This window comes from Pangasianodon hypophthalmus, chromosome 23, assembly GCF_027358585.1.
Source record: "Pangasianodon hypophthalmus isolate fPanHyp1 chromosome 23, fPanHyp1.pri, whole genome shotgun sequence".
In the NCBI taxonomy this organism is placed as follows: domain Eukaryota; kingdom Metazoa; phylum Chordata; class Actinopteri; order Siluriformes; family Pangasiidae; genus Pangasianodon; species Pangasianodon hypophthalmus.
In genome coordinates, this window is record NC_069732.1 from 15270690 (window position 1) to 15287691 (window position 17002).

Below are 17002 nucleotides of genomic sequence, written 5' to 3' on the forward strand. Positions count from 1 at the left end.
AAAGGGCTTCCAGACATGAGAAGAATTGTTGTCACAATTGAGTGACCAGTACTTACCAGATATTCCTGCAGCTCCTTTAATGTTGCTGTAGGTCTCTTAGCAAACTTTTTTTTTCTTTGTCATTTTGTCTGTTTTGGAGGGACGTCCTGTTTTTGGTAATGTCCCTGTGGTGCCCCATTTTCTCCACTTGTTAATGATGACCTTCACAGTGTTCCATGGTACATTTACTGTTGATTACTCCTGATGAATACCTTTCAACAGTGATATCCCGTACATGCTTGTTATGAAACCAAGAATATGTCAAGAAAATCCTACAGAAACAGCTGATCTTTATTTGGGGTTAATCAGAATCACTTCATTGATGACAGGCATATGATAATTACTTTTGAACATGAGTTAAGAGTTAAGAGTATTCAATTTCAATAATACTCAAGTAAATTAAAAATATGCCAAAATAATACTTGAGTACAGATACTGAGGTCCTGCATTGTTTATAACTGAACCTGTTAATTTACTGCTCATTGTTTTGGAGTAGTTTTCCTGCAACAAACATTAACGTTTTATGCCTCCACCACTGAGTAGGGGAGGCATTATGGTTTTGGGTTGTCCGTCCAGCCATCCGAGAGTCTCGTTAGCATGGTATTCCAAGAACAAGTGGTTGAATGTTTGTAGGATTTATATGGAATTATCATTGTAACCAGCAGATGAACTGATTTTGCAACTGATCCAAACAGTGTTAAGGTCACAGCAAGGTCAAATGTCTGAAATGTTTTTTCTTCAACAGCTTTCTTCACATTTGAAGTATATCTTAAGGGTAGTTCTGACATAAGCTAAAAATGTCTCTAAAAATGAGCTGTAAGGAAGATGAGACTTGTTGCTGGCATCAAGTTCAACTTGTTTTTCAGTGCTTGGATTGGATTGCCCCATAGTTCACAATATACCGAGTATATAGGCATTAATCAGGCAGTCAGTGTCTGAACCTCTCAGAAGTTGAGGATGGGCAGCTGCTAGGTGCGCACGGCTGTGTCAGACTTAGACATCTCCTGCATGGCAATATCAATGTTAGCAACATGGCATCCTGGCTCAGAGTCAAATCTGGCCCAAAACCACTCAGCCTAAAAGCTTGCTAGCCGCAAATGCCCAGGCCTGGTGATGACTGATCAGCACAGTGCATAGAACCACAATTACTAGTGTTATAATGTTAGATCAAAATGTGAACACACCACTTGAGATGAATTCTTGTTAGAATTCCCTTTTTTGATTACCAGCACCTCATATAAAAACATCATGGTAACTGCATGACCACTACACAACCCATCACACAAAGCCATCCTAATAGGGCACGGTTATGAAACATGAAGAAATTCTAAAATCAAGTTGTGTCTAAATCAGTAACTGTCTCTAAATCATCTTAAAATTTTGGCAGATTAAGTCTGTGAACTTTGCAGTTATGTTGTAATCATGTTTAAAAATGTTTAAGCTTTGGTGAAAGAAAAGTGACTGGATTGTTGTGGGGACATGACCAAGCAAGAGACACTGCAGAATGGTAATACAAGGAATAGGAACAGAGTAGTTAGTAGTTAGTTAGAGTAGTAGGTGGGATGAACAGACAGTAGTTAGTTAGTTAGTTAGTTAGTTAGTAAGTAAGTATGTAAGTAACTACGTAAGTACATAAGTAAGAATGTAAGTACGTAGGTAAGTATGTACGTAAGTACGTAAGTAACTACGTAAGTATGAAAGTAAGTGCATACGTGAGTAGGTACGTAAGTAAGTTAGTACGTAAGTAGGTATGTAAGTAAGTTAGTATGTCAGTAAGTAAGTATGTAAATAAGTACATAAGTAAGTAAGTAAGAAATGTTACAAATGTGATTGGTTACAATACAGTGGTATTGAGTGATTGGCTTAGGTGTCTGAATAGTATAGGTGAGCATTGGAAGGCAGCATGGTGTTGAGTAATCTAACTGCCTCAGTGAAGTAACTGTTGCCGAGTCTGGTGGTGGTGCCATGGATGCTCCGGTACCTTCTGCCAGATGATACCCTGTTCAAGATTCGATATTCTCCAAATATTCTGAGAATGAGGATTAGGCTCATAGCTCAGGCATTCCAGGCATGGGGAATCTTCCTGCAAAAGCCTCAACCTCATCTCGGATTTCTCGTACTCTGTTTTGATAGTTTTTATCCTGAGCAAGAGTTTCTTTGAACTCCTTGAAACTGGATTTGGGGTTCATGTTCATCTGGATCTCCACAGCCAACTGAATGCCTAATGAAATACAGTTAAATATTATTGTAGTACTTGTACTTTTAAATGGTTTTGTTTTGCAAAATGCAATTAACTCACTTCTGTGAAGTAATTCTGCCACTTGGCAGAAATCTTCCTCCACTAAACCTCGTGATGTGAGGGCTGGTGTGCCTAAACGGAGGCCAAAGGGGTGCAATGCACTGTCACCTGCAGTACAGAAGATGATACAGTATGTAAGTTATGAAACAAGCAATAATTTATTATGCTCATTATGGTAAATCTGCTAAAAATCAATAGCCTGTGATGTCTATGATGGAATATAGACTGTGTTAACCAGATACAGTGCTGGGACAGTAAAAAAAAAAAATCTAATTCATCCAAACTTTTCAAACAACAAATGAATCCATTAGGGATAATCATCAAGTGGCACCTGGGCAAGGGCTCTTGTTACAGCCAATAGCGCAGTCCTGTAGCACCTTCACTGCCCTCACTCCATCAATTCCATTAGGATGAAGGTCTAGCAAGAAAAGGTGAGTATCCGTACCACCTGAATGCAGATGTAGATACGACTGATAAGATTAAGTCAGATGAATAAATGAGACAATTTGACAATGCCTATTATTCAGAGTTCTTCCCTGGCAAATTTATAAACGTCATAAATATTCTGAGAAAATGCTTAGTCCATATCATGGAAAACTGGAATTGTTGTTAATGTAAATAAAATAATTTTATATACTATGTAACTAACTAGTTGTTAAAGTTGACAAAATTCTCTTCACAGTATATACACTCAAGATGTTTGATGCAAGCAGTGGCATGAACTATCTAATATCATATGTGAATAGATCAGCCAATCAGGAGTTATTTTCATAAATCAGTTTCAAAGACTGTCTAGAAATACATGTAATAATATAAAAATTATATTTGGTTAATTGTAATCTTATTATGGGAAATACTAGATAAATATTTTCACTTGCTAAAATGTCATTTTTTGCAGTGTTTTCCTTATCGGCAGAACATTGTTGCACTTCACATGTGTAGTAATTGATATTAAGCCAGATAAAACAACAAAGGTTGTAAAATTGTTATTTAAAAATTATGAATTATGAATGTCTTAGCACATGAAACAACATAAACTGATGATAACAGAGGGGCAGTATAGGATTATTTTGTAGAATCCTGTTATGTAATATTATGCATTGACATGGACTTTCATTCAGTATCATGCATTTCCGTTTTTGAAAACGCAGCTCTTGCATTTCAGGCAGCACTATTTACATTCATCAGTACAGTCAGACAGCAACTCATCCTTCAGGTTTTCTTAATGCCATAAGGTATTTAAGACAAAAACAAGCAAAGAATTATTTTGAGCAGTGCTGCGTCCCTCTGTGCACAACTTCAATAAAATATATGAAACCTATTTCCCCCATATACATACAGTATTTTCACTTTCATTTATTTTTACATGACCATTTTCCAACATTTGTTTATTAATTAGAACTACACACACTGTGTTTTTCTGCCATTGACAATGATGCACGAAACCTCTGTTCTCACTGGCTGACCTCTTCTCATAGGACATTGGGTAGATCATATTTTCTATACTGGTAAGGATTATATATAGATTTTGTTGCATCACTCAAGCATAAGCAGTAATGTTTTTTACTAAAATTTTGTTGCTAAATGACCACAGTACAAAATGCAAGGCATACAATGATTTGTCTAATAAAATGTGTTTCTGCTATGTAGGAAGTGATAAACATAAAACTCACCTGTGACAATTTTGTAGCCCTTTTCTATTAAAGAAGATGCTAAAGTCCTGCAATTTGCCAGCATTTGTACCTGGTAAGCCTTGAATTCTGGAGTCATTGCCTGCTTCAATGCTACAGCCAGTCCTATGCATAAAATTCAGGAATAATATGCAATTTCCAAGAAACTATTTGTCTATTAGTTTATTTTGAAAGTTTAAAAGTGCACGATAATATTTTAACAGGAGGCAATGCAAAAGAAATATTTCCCATAGACTCAAGTAAAAATGGTCTTAAAATCATAATCACTTAATAAACAACAAGACAACCTGGAAGGATTAAAAAAGGAGATAAAAATGCATAACTAGTCACCTGCAATGGAATGGTGGTGACGTCCTCCCTGCAGCCTGGGAAACACAGCTTCACAGATCAAACTCTCCAGGTTGTAAAGAGTTTCCCTTCCTGTTTTTGCATCCGCACTGCGTACACCTTAAAGGTAGAACTATTAGCTGATATCACAGAAAATAAGGCAGATCAAATCTGACCTTTTCCTTAGTCACAAAGAACCAACCTTTCCTGTAAAATATGGCCCCAGCTCTGCAGCCTCTCAGGGTCTTATAGGTGGAGGTCGAAACAATATCACAGTAATCAAAGGGGGATGGAACCAATCCAGCTGCAACAAGTCCACTAATGTGTGCCATGTCACCCAGCAGGTAAGCCCCATTCTCATCTGCTATGTTGCGCAGACGACTATAATCCAGGTTACGCGAGTAGGAGGTGGTACCTATGAGAATAAGACACAGGCAGATGACAGGTATGATGTGCAAATTATGGATGGAAAAAATATAATAATTCCCCTTAACCAAAGAGAACAAAAACATCTAAGCACAGCGTGTGTCCTAGAAAGCAGATAGGATTGTTTGTCTAATCGCTAAGTGATTTTCCTTGGTAGAATATTTCAGCAATAACACTTACCTGCAATGATTAGTTTTGGCTTGAATAAACGAGCTTTTTCCTCTAGTTGGTCGTAATCAATGTAACCAGTCTCTTGGTTGACCTAGAAATATTCAAAAGCTAGAATAAAATGCACCTAGCATGGCAATGATATAAAAAAATACCCTATATGGCCAAAGGTATGCGTCTAAACTCCACTCTCCCACTAGACTTTGGAGTGTGGCTGTGGGGATTTGTGTTCATTCAGCTACAAGAGCATTAGTGAGGTCGAGTCAGGAGGTCTGGGGTGCAGTCGGTGTTCCAGTTCATCCCAAAGGTGTTCAGTGGGGTTGAGGTCAGGGCTCTGGGCAGGACACTCGAGTTCTTCCACACCAACCTTCTCAAATCATGTCTTCATGGAGCTCGCTTTGTGCACAGGAGCATTGTCATGCTGGAACAGGTTTGGGCCTCTTAGTTCCAGTGAAGGGAAATTGTAAAGCTACAGCATACAAAGACATTCTATACAATTGTGTGCTTCCAACTTTGTAGCAACAGTTTGGGGAAGAACCACATATGGCTGTGATGGTCAGGTGTCTATATTCCTTTGGCCATATAGTGTACATCAGGATAATTAAGCCTTACAAATGAACGCCAAATAAACAATACCTTGTATGACATTGATTTAAAGAAAATAGAGGTGGCAGAGAATTTCTCTTTGTCCATTATAAATCCATGGCTCTGGTGGCCACCATCACAGGGATCAAGACCCATGATCCTCCCATCAGGCTCCACTACTGATGTGTACACAGCAAAGTTGGCAAATGATCCTGAAAAGAACATGAGTTTATGAGTAACCTCAGTGTTTTTGAGAGTAACCTTCTCAAAAAACCAAATATATAAACTTACCAGAATAAGGCTGCACATTTACACCCCATTTTTCTGGATCAAGTCCATAAACCTTCAATGCTCTTTGCTGACAGAGATGCTCCAGTTCATCCACACTGTCTGCGTCACCAGAGTATCGAAAGCTATTTTTGCAAAGGTATTATTATTAAAAGTAACATATACAATGTAAAACAAAAGAAGTGAACATTATGGCATAAAAACATCTAAAAAGAATGTAGTTTCACCTTTGTGGAGCAATTTTATTGTTCATGCATGAGCTCAGGACCTCTAAAACAGCACGACTGGTAAAGTTCTCAGATGCAGTAAGTGATAAACTATATGTCTGTCTCCTCTTCTCCTTCTGAATGATGTTAAATACCTATTGACAGGTTTTTAATCTGTTTTAATTGTTGAAAATGCTAGTTATGTATGCAACTATAGTTCTGTGAATCACCTGGACACCTACTTGTCAGCATGTGCACACATGTTGAGACCTTCCTACAAAGTAAAAAATATCGGTATCATACAGCCATATTTCCCTGAAACCTTCCTGTTGAGCCGGCACCAGTTCTGATTGACAAGGAACCCTGGTGGATATCTGGGTTCACCATAATTGCATATGTAACTAGTATTCTATTTCAGCCCTCTGAACTGCCAGTTATGGTGAGAATTGCCTGGTTTAATGTATCTCAACAATGTCGTATGGAACAGGACTCCTCTTACAAGGACCTTAAAGGTGTTCAGTAATGAGCGCCACAAGCACACCACTGGGAGGGGTGATGATAACCTTGTAGAACTTGGAGGAGATGCATGGTTTGGGGATCAGAAGGCCACCATCTAGTCTATATAGTACCTTAGGGTGTATTCCATCCACAGCAAGGAACGTTCTGCTGGCATAGCTTCTTTGAAATCTGCAAGATCAATGACTGAATCTCATAGTTGAGTGATACGACCTTGAGCAGGAATCCTGGATTGAACCACAAGGTTACCCCAGAGTCATTTGGTCACCAGTGCATACAGAGCATGCTATTCCTCAATTCTTTTTGCCAAAGTGATCACTAAAAAAAGTGACCACTATTTACCATTTCAGTTTGGTATCCTACTTAGGCTTGTAAGGAGGGGTCTTAAGGTTCGCCAGCACAAGGGGAAGCTTCCATGTGGGGCTACTAGTGAATTGAAGGGCTTATTACTGCCTCTTCATAAAGGCTGATTACCCACTTCTGAAAAGCCTATAGTGCTAGCATACATAGATGAATCATTGCTGTGGCTGCCATCCTAGCATTCTCAACAGATGCCACTACCACACATGCAGTCTGACTGAATGTGTGTCTGTGGTCAAGTAGGGTGGGTATGTCCCAAATGGTCTGGTCCTTGGGTGTGGCACATACTGTATGTTCAGTGAAATTCAATGATTCAGGAGATCATACAGCTTGGAGGACAGTGCTTTTTAAAAGAGCCCTCTTGTTGGCGAATAACCAGGTTGCCACCAGGTCATTAGTTCACCTAGAAAGTAACATGGATTTCTTTCTGGGCTTTGAGCTTCGTTACTAGCAAGCTGTTTAGGCTGTGGGACTTGGGCCAGATTCGACTCTGAATCAGGGTTTAAATCCAACAGCCAAGTACACCGTGTCGGCATTGGCACTGCCATACGGTAGTCACATGCACCTAAGCAGATAGCTCCATAATGTTTACATGAGGTGCAACATGGGAATGAGACAAGAAGAAGGGTAAATATCACTGTATGATGGAGGCATTTATTGCAAATGACTGTATGATACCATGTGACTTTGTTTGAAGGTCTCAGCATGCATGCACACATGCCCAAGGAGGTATTCAGTTGATTCTGACCATCTCTGGAAGTTAAGAGGGGTGAAAAAGAACTGGTCTGCTAATGACATTATGTAGCCCACAATGTGATCAGTAGAATAAAATATGGAAATTACTGCAATTTTTACAATTGTAACTTAGTAACTTACCTCTGGATCATTAGTGTTGAGAGGCTCCTGCATCATACAGTCATGTGACTCCCATGTACTCTTGTCGAAGTAATAAACATTAGTATTTTTGTTCTTGCTGTTATATAGAAAATAACAAAATGTAAAATCTAAGTATTTTATTTCTGTAGGTTTTAAATTTCCAGATTCCAAACAAGGCAATTTTTGTGCACAAATAATAAATAATGTGTCTAAAGAATTTGTTACAGTACCTTCAGTAATCATAAAAAATTAAACCAAAATGTATTTGTAACATTATTGTTTTGTAACCATCCATTTTCTGTACAGGTTATCCTACAAAGGGTCGCAGGGGACTTGAGGAACAACCCATCGCAGGGCACAATCGCACACATACATTCACTCACTACGGACAATTTAGTGCGCCAATCAGCCTACAAAGCATGTATTGTTTAGTAGAAGTTGTTAGATGTGTATAGCATTACCATTTATTATACAAGTTATTCTTTTATTACATAATGTTTTATTATTACAATTCTGAAATTTGGTAATGAGATGAAGGTAGTGCAGTGGGTAGCGTAAAATAAAATTGTATTGACGCAGCACATTTTTAGATTCCCTACTATGATAAAATTCTTCAGGTAAGCACAGTCAAGGTGTCATATGGTCCAGTTGTTAAAATTATTCGATCAGCACTGTGAGGCTGATCCACCTTGTCCACCAGATGGTACCGGTAATAAGAGGTCATTTTTCTCAGTAATGCAGAACATTTATTCACTCATTCACACCTAGTATGTAAAGCACATTAGCCTGTTTTTGTTGCATGAGCTCTAACAGCTCTAATGTATATATATATATATATATATATATATATATATATATATATATATATATATATATACATATATATATATTCCCTCACATACTCACATGGCATGGTGTAATGATCTCTCCTGTGGATAACCCTTCAAGTAACTCAAAATCCTGGTTGTGTTTTTTGTTACAACTGAGTTCACTGTACACACACACACACAAACACATTAATATATTGTGCATTCTAAAGTTATATTAAATTCGGCTGAAGATGCTATGCTTTTATTTATTAGGGCCTAAATAGCAATTGTGTGGTCCCCAATAACAAATAACCTCAGATGACAACCAAAAAAACCAGATAGATAGATTTCAATATGTAGTCATTTTTGTAGTCACCATTCAGAAACAAGGTGGGAAAAAATAAGTACACCCTTCCTACTTCCACAATCTTTAAGAGAGAAATTAGCAGCCAAGTGTTACTAATAAAATGCACAAGATAAGTTAATCATCAAGAACTGTGACTACTGCTATAAATGCAGAACTTTTTGCAGTTTGGTGTTCTGGAGCACACAGGTGCATGTCGACATCATGCCAAGAAGAAAGGACATCAGCCATGACCTCAGAGGGGACAATTGTTGCTGCTCATCAATCTGGGAAGGGTTATAAGGCCATCTCCAAATAATTTGAAATTCACCATTCGACAGTGAGGAGCAGTGTTTACAAATGGAAAAGAAAATTGCCAATCTTGACAGGAGTGGGCGTTGCAACAAATTCAGTCCAAGGTCAGACCATTTAATGTTCAGAGATATAAATAAAAACCCACATTATGTGACCTACAAGCCTCTATAAGCATGTTCAAGACATGTTCAAGACAGTACAATCAGAAAAAGACTGAATAAGTACGGCTTTCATGGAAGAGTGGCAAGGAAAAATCCACTTCTCTCCAAAAAGAATATGGAGCATGACTTAGGTTTGCAAAATTGCATCTGAAAAACCACAAAGGTTCTGGAACAATGTCCTTTGGACTGATGAGACCAGGGTGGAGAGGTTTGGTCATCATTGCAAAAACCAAACACAGAATATCACCACAAACACCTCATACCAACTGTCAAGCACAGGGGTGGTAGCAGAGGGGTGATGATTTGGGCTTGTTTTGCAGCCACAGGACCTGGGAAACGTGCAATTATTGAGACAATGATGATCTCCACTTTATACCAGAATATTCTTGAGACAAATGTGAGGCCATCTCTCCAGCAGCTTGGGCCGAAATTGGGATATGCAACAGGACAATGAGCCCAAGCACACCAGCAAATTATGTTGGAATGGCCAAGTCAAAGTCCAGACCTCAGTCCCACGGAGATGCTGTGGCAGGATCTTAAGAGAGCTGTGCACAATTGAAAGCCCTCAAACATCAATGAACTCAAGCAATGATGTAAAGAAGAGTGGGCCAAAACTTCTCCAAAACCATGTGAGAGACTGATAAACTCCTACAGAAAAAGTTATTTTTGCTAAATGTGGGTCTACATGTTACTGTATTATAGAGTGTACTTATTTTTTCCTACCTGGTTTCTGAATATTGGTTTACTTTTTTGGAAAAAAAAATGACTATGTGTTGTGATGTTGCGTTTTTTGTTGTCACCTGAGGTTATTTGTTTGTTTACAGAAATTGGTGAAGATCACACAATTGGTATTTAGGCCCTGACAAATAAAAACATATATTAGAAGCAGGGTGTTTTTGCAGTGAATACATACCTTCTACAAACACATGTATATAACCTTACAATTGTAAAGAAAATGTAATGGATGTTGTTTTAATAATAGTAATTATTAATAATTGCTCAGACTGGAGATAGCAGAGTGGCCTAGCAGTTGCTATTACATCATTTCATCAAGACTTCCTGATTGTTTAAAAATCTATCTTTGGAAAATATGTCCACAAGTTCTGAATGGAGAAGCAAAATAAATGATACACTATTATGCATCTTCTCTAGAATAAACTACACTCTTTACTTTGGGATGTTACCGAATTTTTATGAATTTTTATTTGGAAAAAGTTGAATAGCTTCCAAATGGTTAAGACTATTGTTGCAAAACAACTTGTAGGCCTACAATATTATGCATCTATATGACAATATTATGCATCTGTACTACATATTAATAGATTATCCTTCTTTTGAATTGTTGAATGTATTGCTCCCAAACAACTTGTACAACGTTATGCACCTTTTATAGCATACACTCTTTACTTTGATAAGTTTAACTGTTATTCATATTATACTTTTATGATTTTTTATGTAGAAATAAATTCAATAACTTCTAAAGGGTTAGGATTATTGTTCCAAAACAACTTGTACAACATTATGCACCTTTTATAGAATATACTACATTCTTTACTTTGACAAGATTAACTGTTATTGACTTTTTTTTATGATTTTTTATGTGGAAAATTTTCAATAACTTCTAAAGGGTTAAGATTATTGTTCCAAAACAACTTGTGCAATACTGTGCACCTTCTCTGTACTAAATTGTCTATTTCTTATTTATCCAGTGAATGTGAAAGCAGCTTTAGAGCAGTCATATGTAAAGTTTCTGTTGCGCGAGAACAGCAACTTGGAAAATATTGTTGTTATCATGAATCAGGAGTCGTCATGATTTGTAATAGTAACAGTAATAGTAATAGTTCCGCTACAGACCGGAAGTCCCCAAATGTCTGTTAATAAATCTAACTTTACTGCAGTAAATGTCAGCATGTCAGTGAGTCAGTATGTGTTGATTTGTGCATGCCTTATCGTTTTCCTAAATATCATAAAAAGTGAATGGACATATAGCTTACTTTTTTTTCCTTGGGTGACGGTGACGGCTCTGTGTAAGATCTGCGATTTCACAGTCAGCAGCACAGCTTTCATTTACAGGAACTCACAGAAACCACATTTTCTTGTTCTTCTACTTCTGGATGTTTTGCATACTTGTGCATATCGCCATCTATCAGTTACTTAAAGAAATTAGTGTGCAACCAGCATTTGTAGGTTTATTAGGAGAGGAGAGGAGGAGAGGAGAATGAAGGAGAGGAAGAGAGGAGAGGAGAGGAGAGGAGAGGAAGATGGGGAAGGAGAGGAGAGGAGGAAAGCAGGAGAGGAGAGGAGAAGGAAGAAGAGGAGAGGAAGAAAGCAGGAGAGGAGGAGGGGAGAGGAAGAGATGGGAGGAGAGCAGAGGGGAGGAGAGGAAGAGATGGGAGGAGAGGAGGGGGAAGGGGATAGGAGAGGAGGAGAGGAAAGGTGGTGAGGAGGAGAGAAGAAGAGGAAAGAAGTAGAGGAAAATAGCGGAGAGCAGGAGAAGAGAGTAAAGGGGAGGAGAGGAGAAGAAGAGGAGAGGGGAGATGAAAGGAGGAGAAGAGAGGAGAGAAGAGGAGGGAAATAGAGGAGAGCAGGAGAAGAGAGTAGAGGGGAGGAGAGAAGAGGAGAGGAGGAGAAGGGAGGAGAGGAGAGGGAAGGGGAGAGGAGGAGAGGAGAGGTGATGAGGAGGGGTTAGGGTTAGGGTTAGGGTTAAGGACCTTCTTGACCTTCCCAACCACAATGTCCATCTTTAAGTCCCTTTAGTCCTTCCTCACCTGAGTTCCTCCTGATTATCATTTCACTCTCCATTCTCACTTTACTTCCTCCACCATCCTGACTTCTGTTTCTTTTACCCATCTGACTGTTCATACTACCTCGTTCCTTCTCCCTTGCTTTTCTTCTTCCCATAGCTTCATCCAACATTTTATCTGTCACATTCCTTATCTTCTACCCAACTGACCTCCCCTCCTTTTTCCTGACAGTCCAGTCACAGACTAGAAAACATTTAATCAACTTTAATTAGCTATAAAACATTATACCAAATTAAAGTTGATTTAAAGTAACAATTTATTAAAAACATTAAAAAACGCCACACTTGCTTGTTTTGTTGTGACCATCAAAACACATCAAATTACATTCTTTACATTTAATTCACTTTACAATTGCATACACATTACACCTTACAGTTGTGTAACAAGAAAACAAAACATTTACTGTCGTGATTGAGTCACGTGAAGAGGTTGACAGGTAACAAGTTGCTCTTCTCATGCAGTGTATATATTTATGTACCCGTGTCGCAAGCAGTGAAATTTTAGAAATTGGAGCTTTGCAGAAAATGAAAAAGCATATTGCAAGTACTGCAAGTCGAAAAAACACAATGTTTTATATTTTTTGGGGGTGGGGGGGGTGCTATTAACAGGAAACCTGCGGAACAGTATGTGGGTGCTGCTATCACTACGGGCCGTTCCAATGCTCACAAGTGAAGTAGGTTTTTTTGTCATTCCATCTATATACACATACAGTGGGATGTAAAACTTACATACACAGGACTATATAAAGTGGATATGCTCTGTCACATATTTCACTTTTACTATAAATTGCCATCTGGCTAGTGGAGCTTGTGGCTAACATGTTGCTAGTGTCAGTGGTACTCCATCACACATTGTACTGAAAAATTATACTTACATGAAAGTATAAATAGTGTGTCAAAATGTTACTGAAGTGGAATGCGGTGGCTAAAGTGGAATGCGGTGGCTTATCCATATTCAGGCACATGAGGATAGCTATAGCGTTAACTACACTGTGTGGATAACGAATTGGCACAATTCTTGAGTTTTTTGTACATTCATGAACATGACTGGATACTAAAATGAAATGAATGGATATTAAACTGAGCCCATTTGATTGATCTATTAACGGCTGGGTGAGAGAAAAGGAAATCTTGCAACTGTAAGAGTACAAATATTCAATTTCAATAATAAAAAAATAAATAATAAATAATGCTCAGGCAAAAAAAATTCAGACTATTAATTTAAAACCAGACAGTTTTATAAGTAACCCTGTAGATAATAATATAATATCAGATCAACGATTAGAATGTTTTACTCCCCTTTGAGAGACCAAACTAATCATCAAAATCATCAAGCTGTGTACCATATCCCTTACCCACATGCTTCTTCAAACAGATAATTCCAGAAACAACCGAACCTCTTCTAATCAGTTCTTCCATTAGCACTGGCTATGTACCTAAATCATTTAAAATCTTTTAAATCTTTTAACCCCTGATTAAAAAAACAGACCTCAAACCCTGTCAATTGTCCAACTATAGGCCAATATCAAATCTCCCCTTTACCTCCAAGATCTTAGAAAAGGTTGTAGCACAGCAGCAATGCTCATACCTACATAGGAATAACATTCCTGAAATGTATCAGTCAGGATTTTGGCCTCATCATAGCACAGAGACAGCTCTGGTTAAAGTGGTAAATGACCTACTAATGGCCTCTGATCAGAGCTGTGTCTCTTTGCTTGTGTCGCTTGACCTTAGTGCAGCTTTTGGTAACATTAATCATGCTATTGTCCTCAATAGACTAGGAAATGTTGTAGGCGTTAAGGGAATGACCGTCTCCTGGCTCAGGTCTTATTTGACTGATCTTTATCAGTTTGTAGATGTAAATGGTGAATTCTGTACGCATACTAAGGTAAAGTTTGGTGTTCCGCAAGGCTCTGTTTTAGGCCCACTGCTCTTTTCTTTATATATGCTACCTCTGGGCAAAATTATTCATAAACTTGGTATTACCTTCCACTGTTATGCTAATGAAAGAGTTGTATGTTTCAGCAAAACCAGATGACAGACACCAGCTTAATAAAGTTGACGAATGTGTAAAGGACATTAGACAATGGATGCTTATTAACTTTCTCTTACTTAATTCTGACAAGACAGAAGTACTTGTACTAGGACCACATGCAGCTAGAAGTAAGCTTTCTGATTACATAATAACTCTGGAGGGCCTTTCTGTTTCATGTGCAGCAGTAAAGGACCTTGGTGTGATTATTGTATCCAGTCTTTCATTTGAAGCTCATGTAGATAATATTACTAGGTCAGCCTTCTGTCATCTCAGAAATATTGCTAAGCTAAGAAATATAATGTCACTACACGATGCAGAAAAAATAATTCATGCTTTTGTTACCTCTAGGTTGGATTATTGTAATGCCTTGCTGTCTAGATGCTCTAGTAGATGCATAACCAAGCTCCAGTTAGTCCAGAACGCAGCAGCGTGAGTCTTACTAGAACCAGAAGATATGATGACATCACCCCAATCTTATCCACATTGCATTGGCTCCCAATCAAATTTTATATTGATTATAAAATACTACTATTGAACTATAAAGCACTGAATGGTCTGGGGCCACAGTGAACTTTTGGTCTTTTATGATCCGCCACACCTACTTCAGTTAAAAGGTGCAGGCTATTTGTTGGTGCCTTGAATATTGCGTGCTACAGCTGGGGGTAGAGCTTTCTTTTACAAAGCCCCACAGTTATAGAACAGCCTTCCACTTAGTGTTCGGGGCTCAGACACAGTCTCAGTGTTTAAGTCTAGGCTGAAAACATATTTGTTAAGTCAAGCCTTTTGTGAATAGTTTTTTCTTAGGTAAAGGAGTAGATCTGGAAAGTTCACAGGCATAGAGTGTTGTGGTGAACTGGGATGTTTGGATGCTGTCGCCCCCCCACTCTCACGCGTTCACTCAGGTTTGTTGACAGTGGAGTGGCTGGCTGCCTTATTTCTAAGGGTGCCCTCATGTCTGTGTTACCTTCTGGCTCTCCCTTTTAGTTACGCTTTCACAGCTAGTCTTGCCGGAGTCCGTGCTTGTACTCTGCATGCAAAGTACATTGTCCTTAACTATTAAGGGACAAAAGCTTACCTAACAATCTCTCCCTCTCTCTCTCTCTCTCTCTCTCTCTCTCTCTGTCGAGCTACACATGTTACTCCTGAGATACCAGTGATCCTGATCCCTTCTGCTCTCTGGACCTGCCTGATCCATCCTGATGCCCTACTTCTGGTTGGAGTTCTCATCGGTTGAGGTCGCTTGCTGCTGCTGGGGGTGGCCCCACGTGGACGGCCTGAAGACCATTGAGATTGCTGGGGATGGTGCCACCTGGGGGCCGTGGAGATGGCTTGGGGATCTCATATGGGGAGTTGTACTGTGATGGCTTGGGACTGCAATTGCTGTGGTGGCTTTGGGGCTGCGGTTGCCACTAGCGGCTTTGTACTCAGGACTCCATCAGTGGACAGTGGATAGGTTTAATAAACTAGACTTCATGTGAAAACTGTGATGAATTTACTGGTTGCACAATTCCCTTTTGAGTCTGGTTCCTCTCAAGGCTTCTTTCTCATATCGACTCAGGGAATTTTTCCTTGTCACCATCACCTCTGGCTTGCTCATTAGGAATAAATTCACACTTTTACAATTTATTTTGGTGTAATTTAATCTGAATCTATTTATTTCTGTAAAGCTGCTTTGTGACAATGTCCATTGTTAAAATGCTATACAAATAAAATTGAATTGAATTGAATTCAAATAAAAAATATGCCAAAATAATACTTGAGTACAGTTAGTGAAGTCCGTTCCAGCCCTGCATTGTTTATAGCTGAACCTTTTAATTTACTGCTCATTGTTTTGGAGTAGTTTTCCTGCAACAAACATTAACGTTTTATACCTCCACCAATGATTAGGGGAAGCATTATGGTTTTGGGTTGTCCATCCATCCATCCAAGAGTCTCGTTAGCATGATATTTCAAGAACGAGTGGTTGAATGTTTGTAGGATTTATATGGAATTATAATTGTAACCAGCAGATGAACTGATTTTGCAACTGATCCAAACAGTGTTAAGGTCACAGCAAGGTCAAATGGCTGAAATAGTTTTTCTTGAATAGCTTCCTTCCTGCTTGTCATACAAAAATGTTGCTTATACCTCCAGGGTCAGGAACTCAAGACCCATGTTCATAGCCGTTTACATTTTTTGCCATCATTCTGCCCGCCCGTCCATACATAAATGTGTCTGTGTGTCTGTCTGAGATTTTTGTTAGCGTGATATCTCAAGAACAAGTGATTACCTGTTTGGAGGCTTTATATGGAATTATCATTGTAACTAGCAGATGAACTGATTTGATTTTGCAACTGATCCAAACAGGTCACAGCACGTTCAAATGTCTGAAATTTTTCTTCAACAGCTTCCTTCACATTTGAAGTATATTTTAAGGGTAGTTCTGACATACAAATAGTAACAAGGACTAGACTTCTTGGTGGCATCAAGTTCAACATGTTTTTCTATGCTTGGATTGAATTGCCCCATAATTACATATGTAAGTAAGTAAGTAAGTAAGTAAGTAAGAAATGTTCCAAATGTGAACCACTAGAATTGATTGCATAAAAGTAGGTACGTAAATAAGTATGTAAGTACGTAAGTAAGTAAGCAAGTACATAAGTAAGTATGTGAGTAAGTAAGAAATGTTCCAAATGTGAACCACTAGAATTGATTGCATAAAAGCACATTGTAGAGGTTACAGATGGGGACAGAAAGGATTGGTGGAAATATTAGC

At 38.5% G+C, this 17002-nt stretch overlaps 1 protein-coding gene across 5 annotated transcripts; it reads right to left on the reverse strand.

Annotated features, from left to right (window-relative positions):
- Positions 1–83: 83 nt before the first annotated feature.
- LOC113536332 (serine hydroxymethyltransferase, cytosolic) lies at positions 84–11722 on the reverse strand. Of its 5 annotated transcripts, none has more exons than XM_053228653.1 (13): positions 11404–11722; positions 8688–8772; positions 7782–7878; positions 6051–6184; positions 5827–5948; positions 5587–5747; positions 4963–5044; positions 4559–4771; positions 4360–4476; positions 4012–4134; positions 2670–2786; positions 2339–2446; positions 84–2260 (listed from the first exon to the last, which is right to left on the reverse strand). In XM_053228653.1, the coding sequence occupies exons 1-13, from the start codon at positions 11474–11476 to the stop codon at positions 2088–2090; spliced, it is 1605 nt and encodes a 534-aa protein (XP_053084628.1). In that variant the 5' UTR covers positions 11477–11722; the 3' UTR covers positions 84–2087. The 5 variants fall into 5 exon arrangements, with proteins under 5 accessions (XP_053084628.1, XP_053084630.1, XP_053084629.1 ...); XM_053228655.1 differs by having other exon boundaries at positions 7782–7841; positions 11404–11449; XM_053228654.1 differs by lacking the exon at positions 6051–6184 and having other exon boundaries at positions 7782–7808.
- Between the last annotated feature and the right edge of the window lie 5280 nt (positions 11723–17002).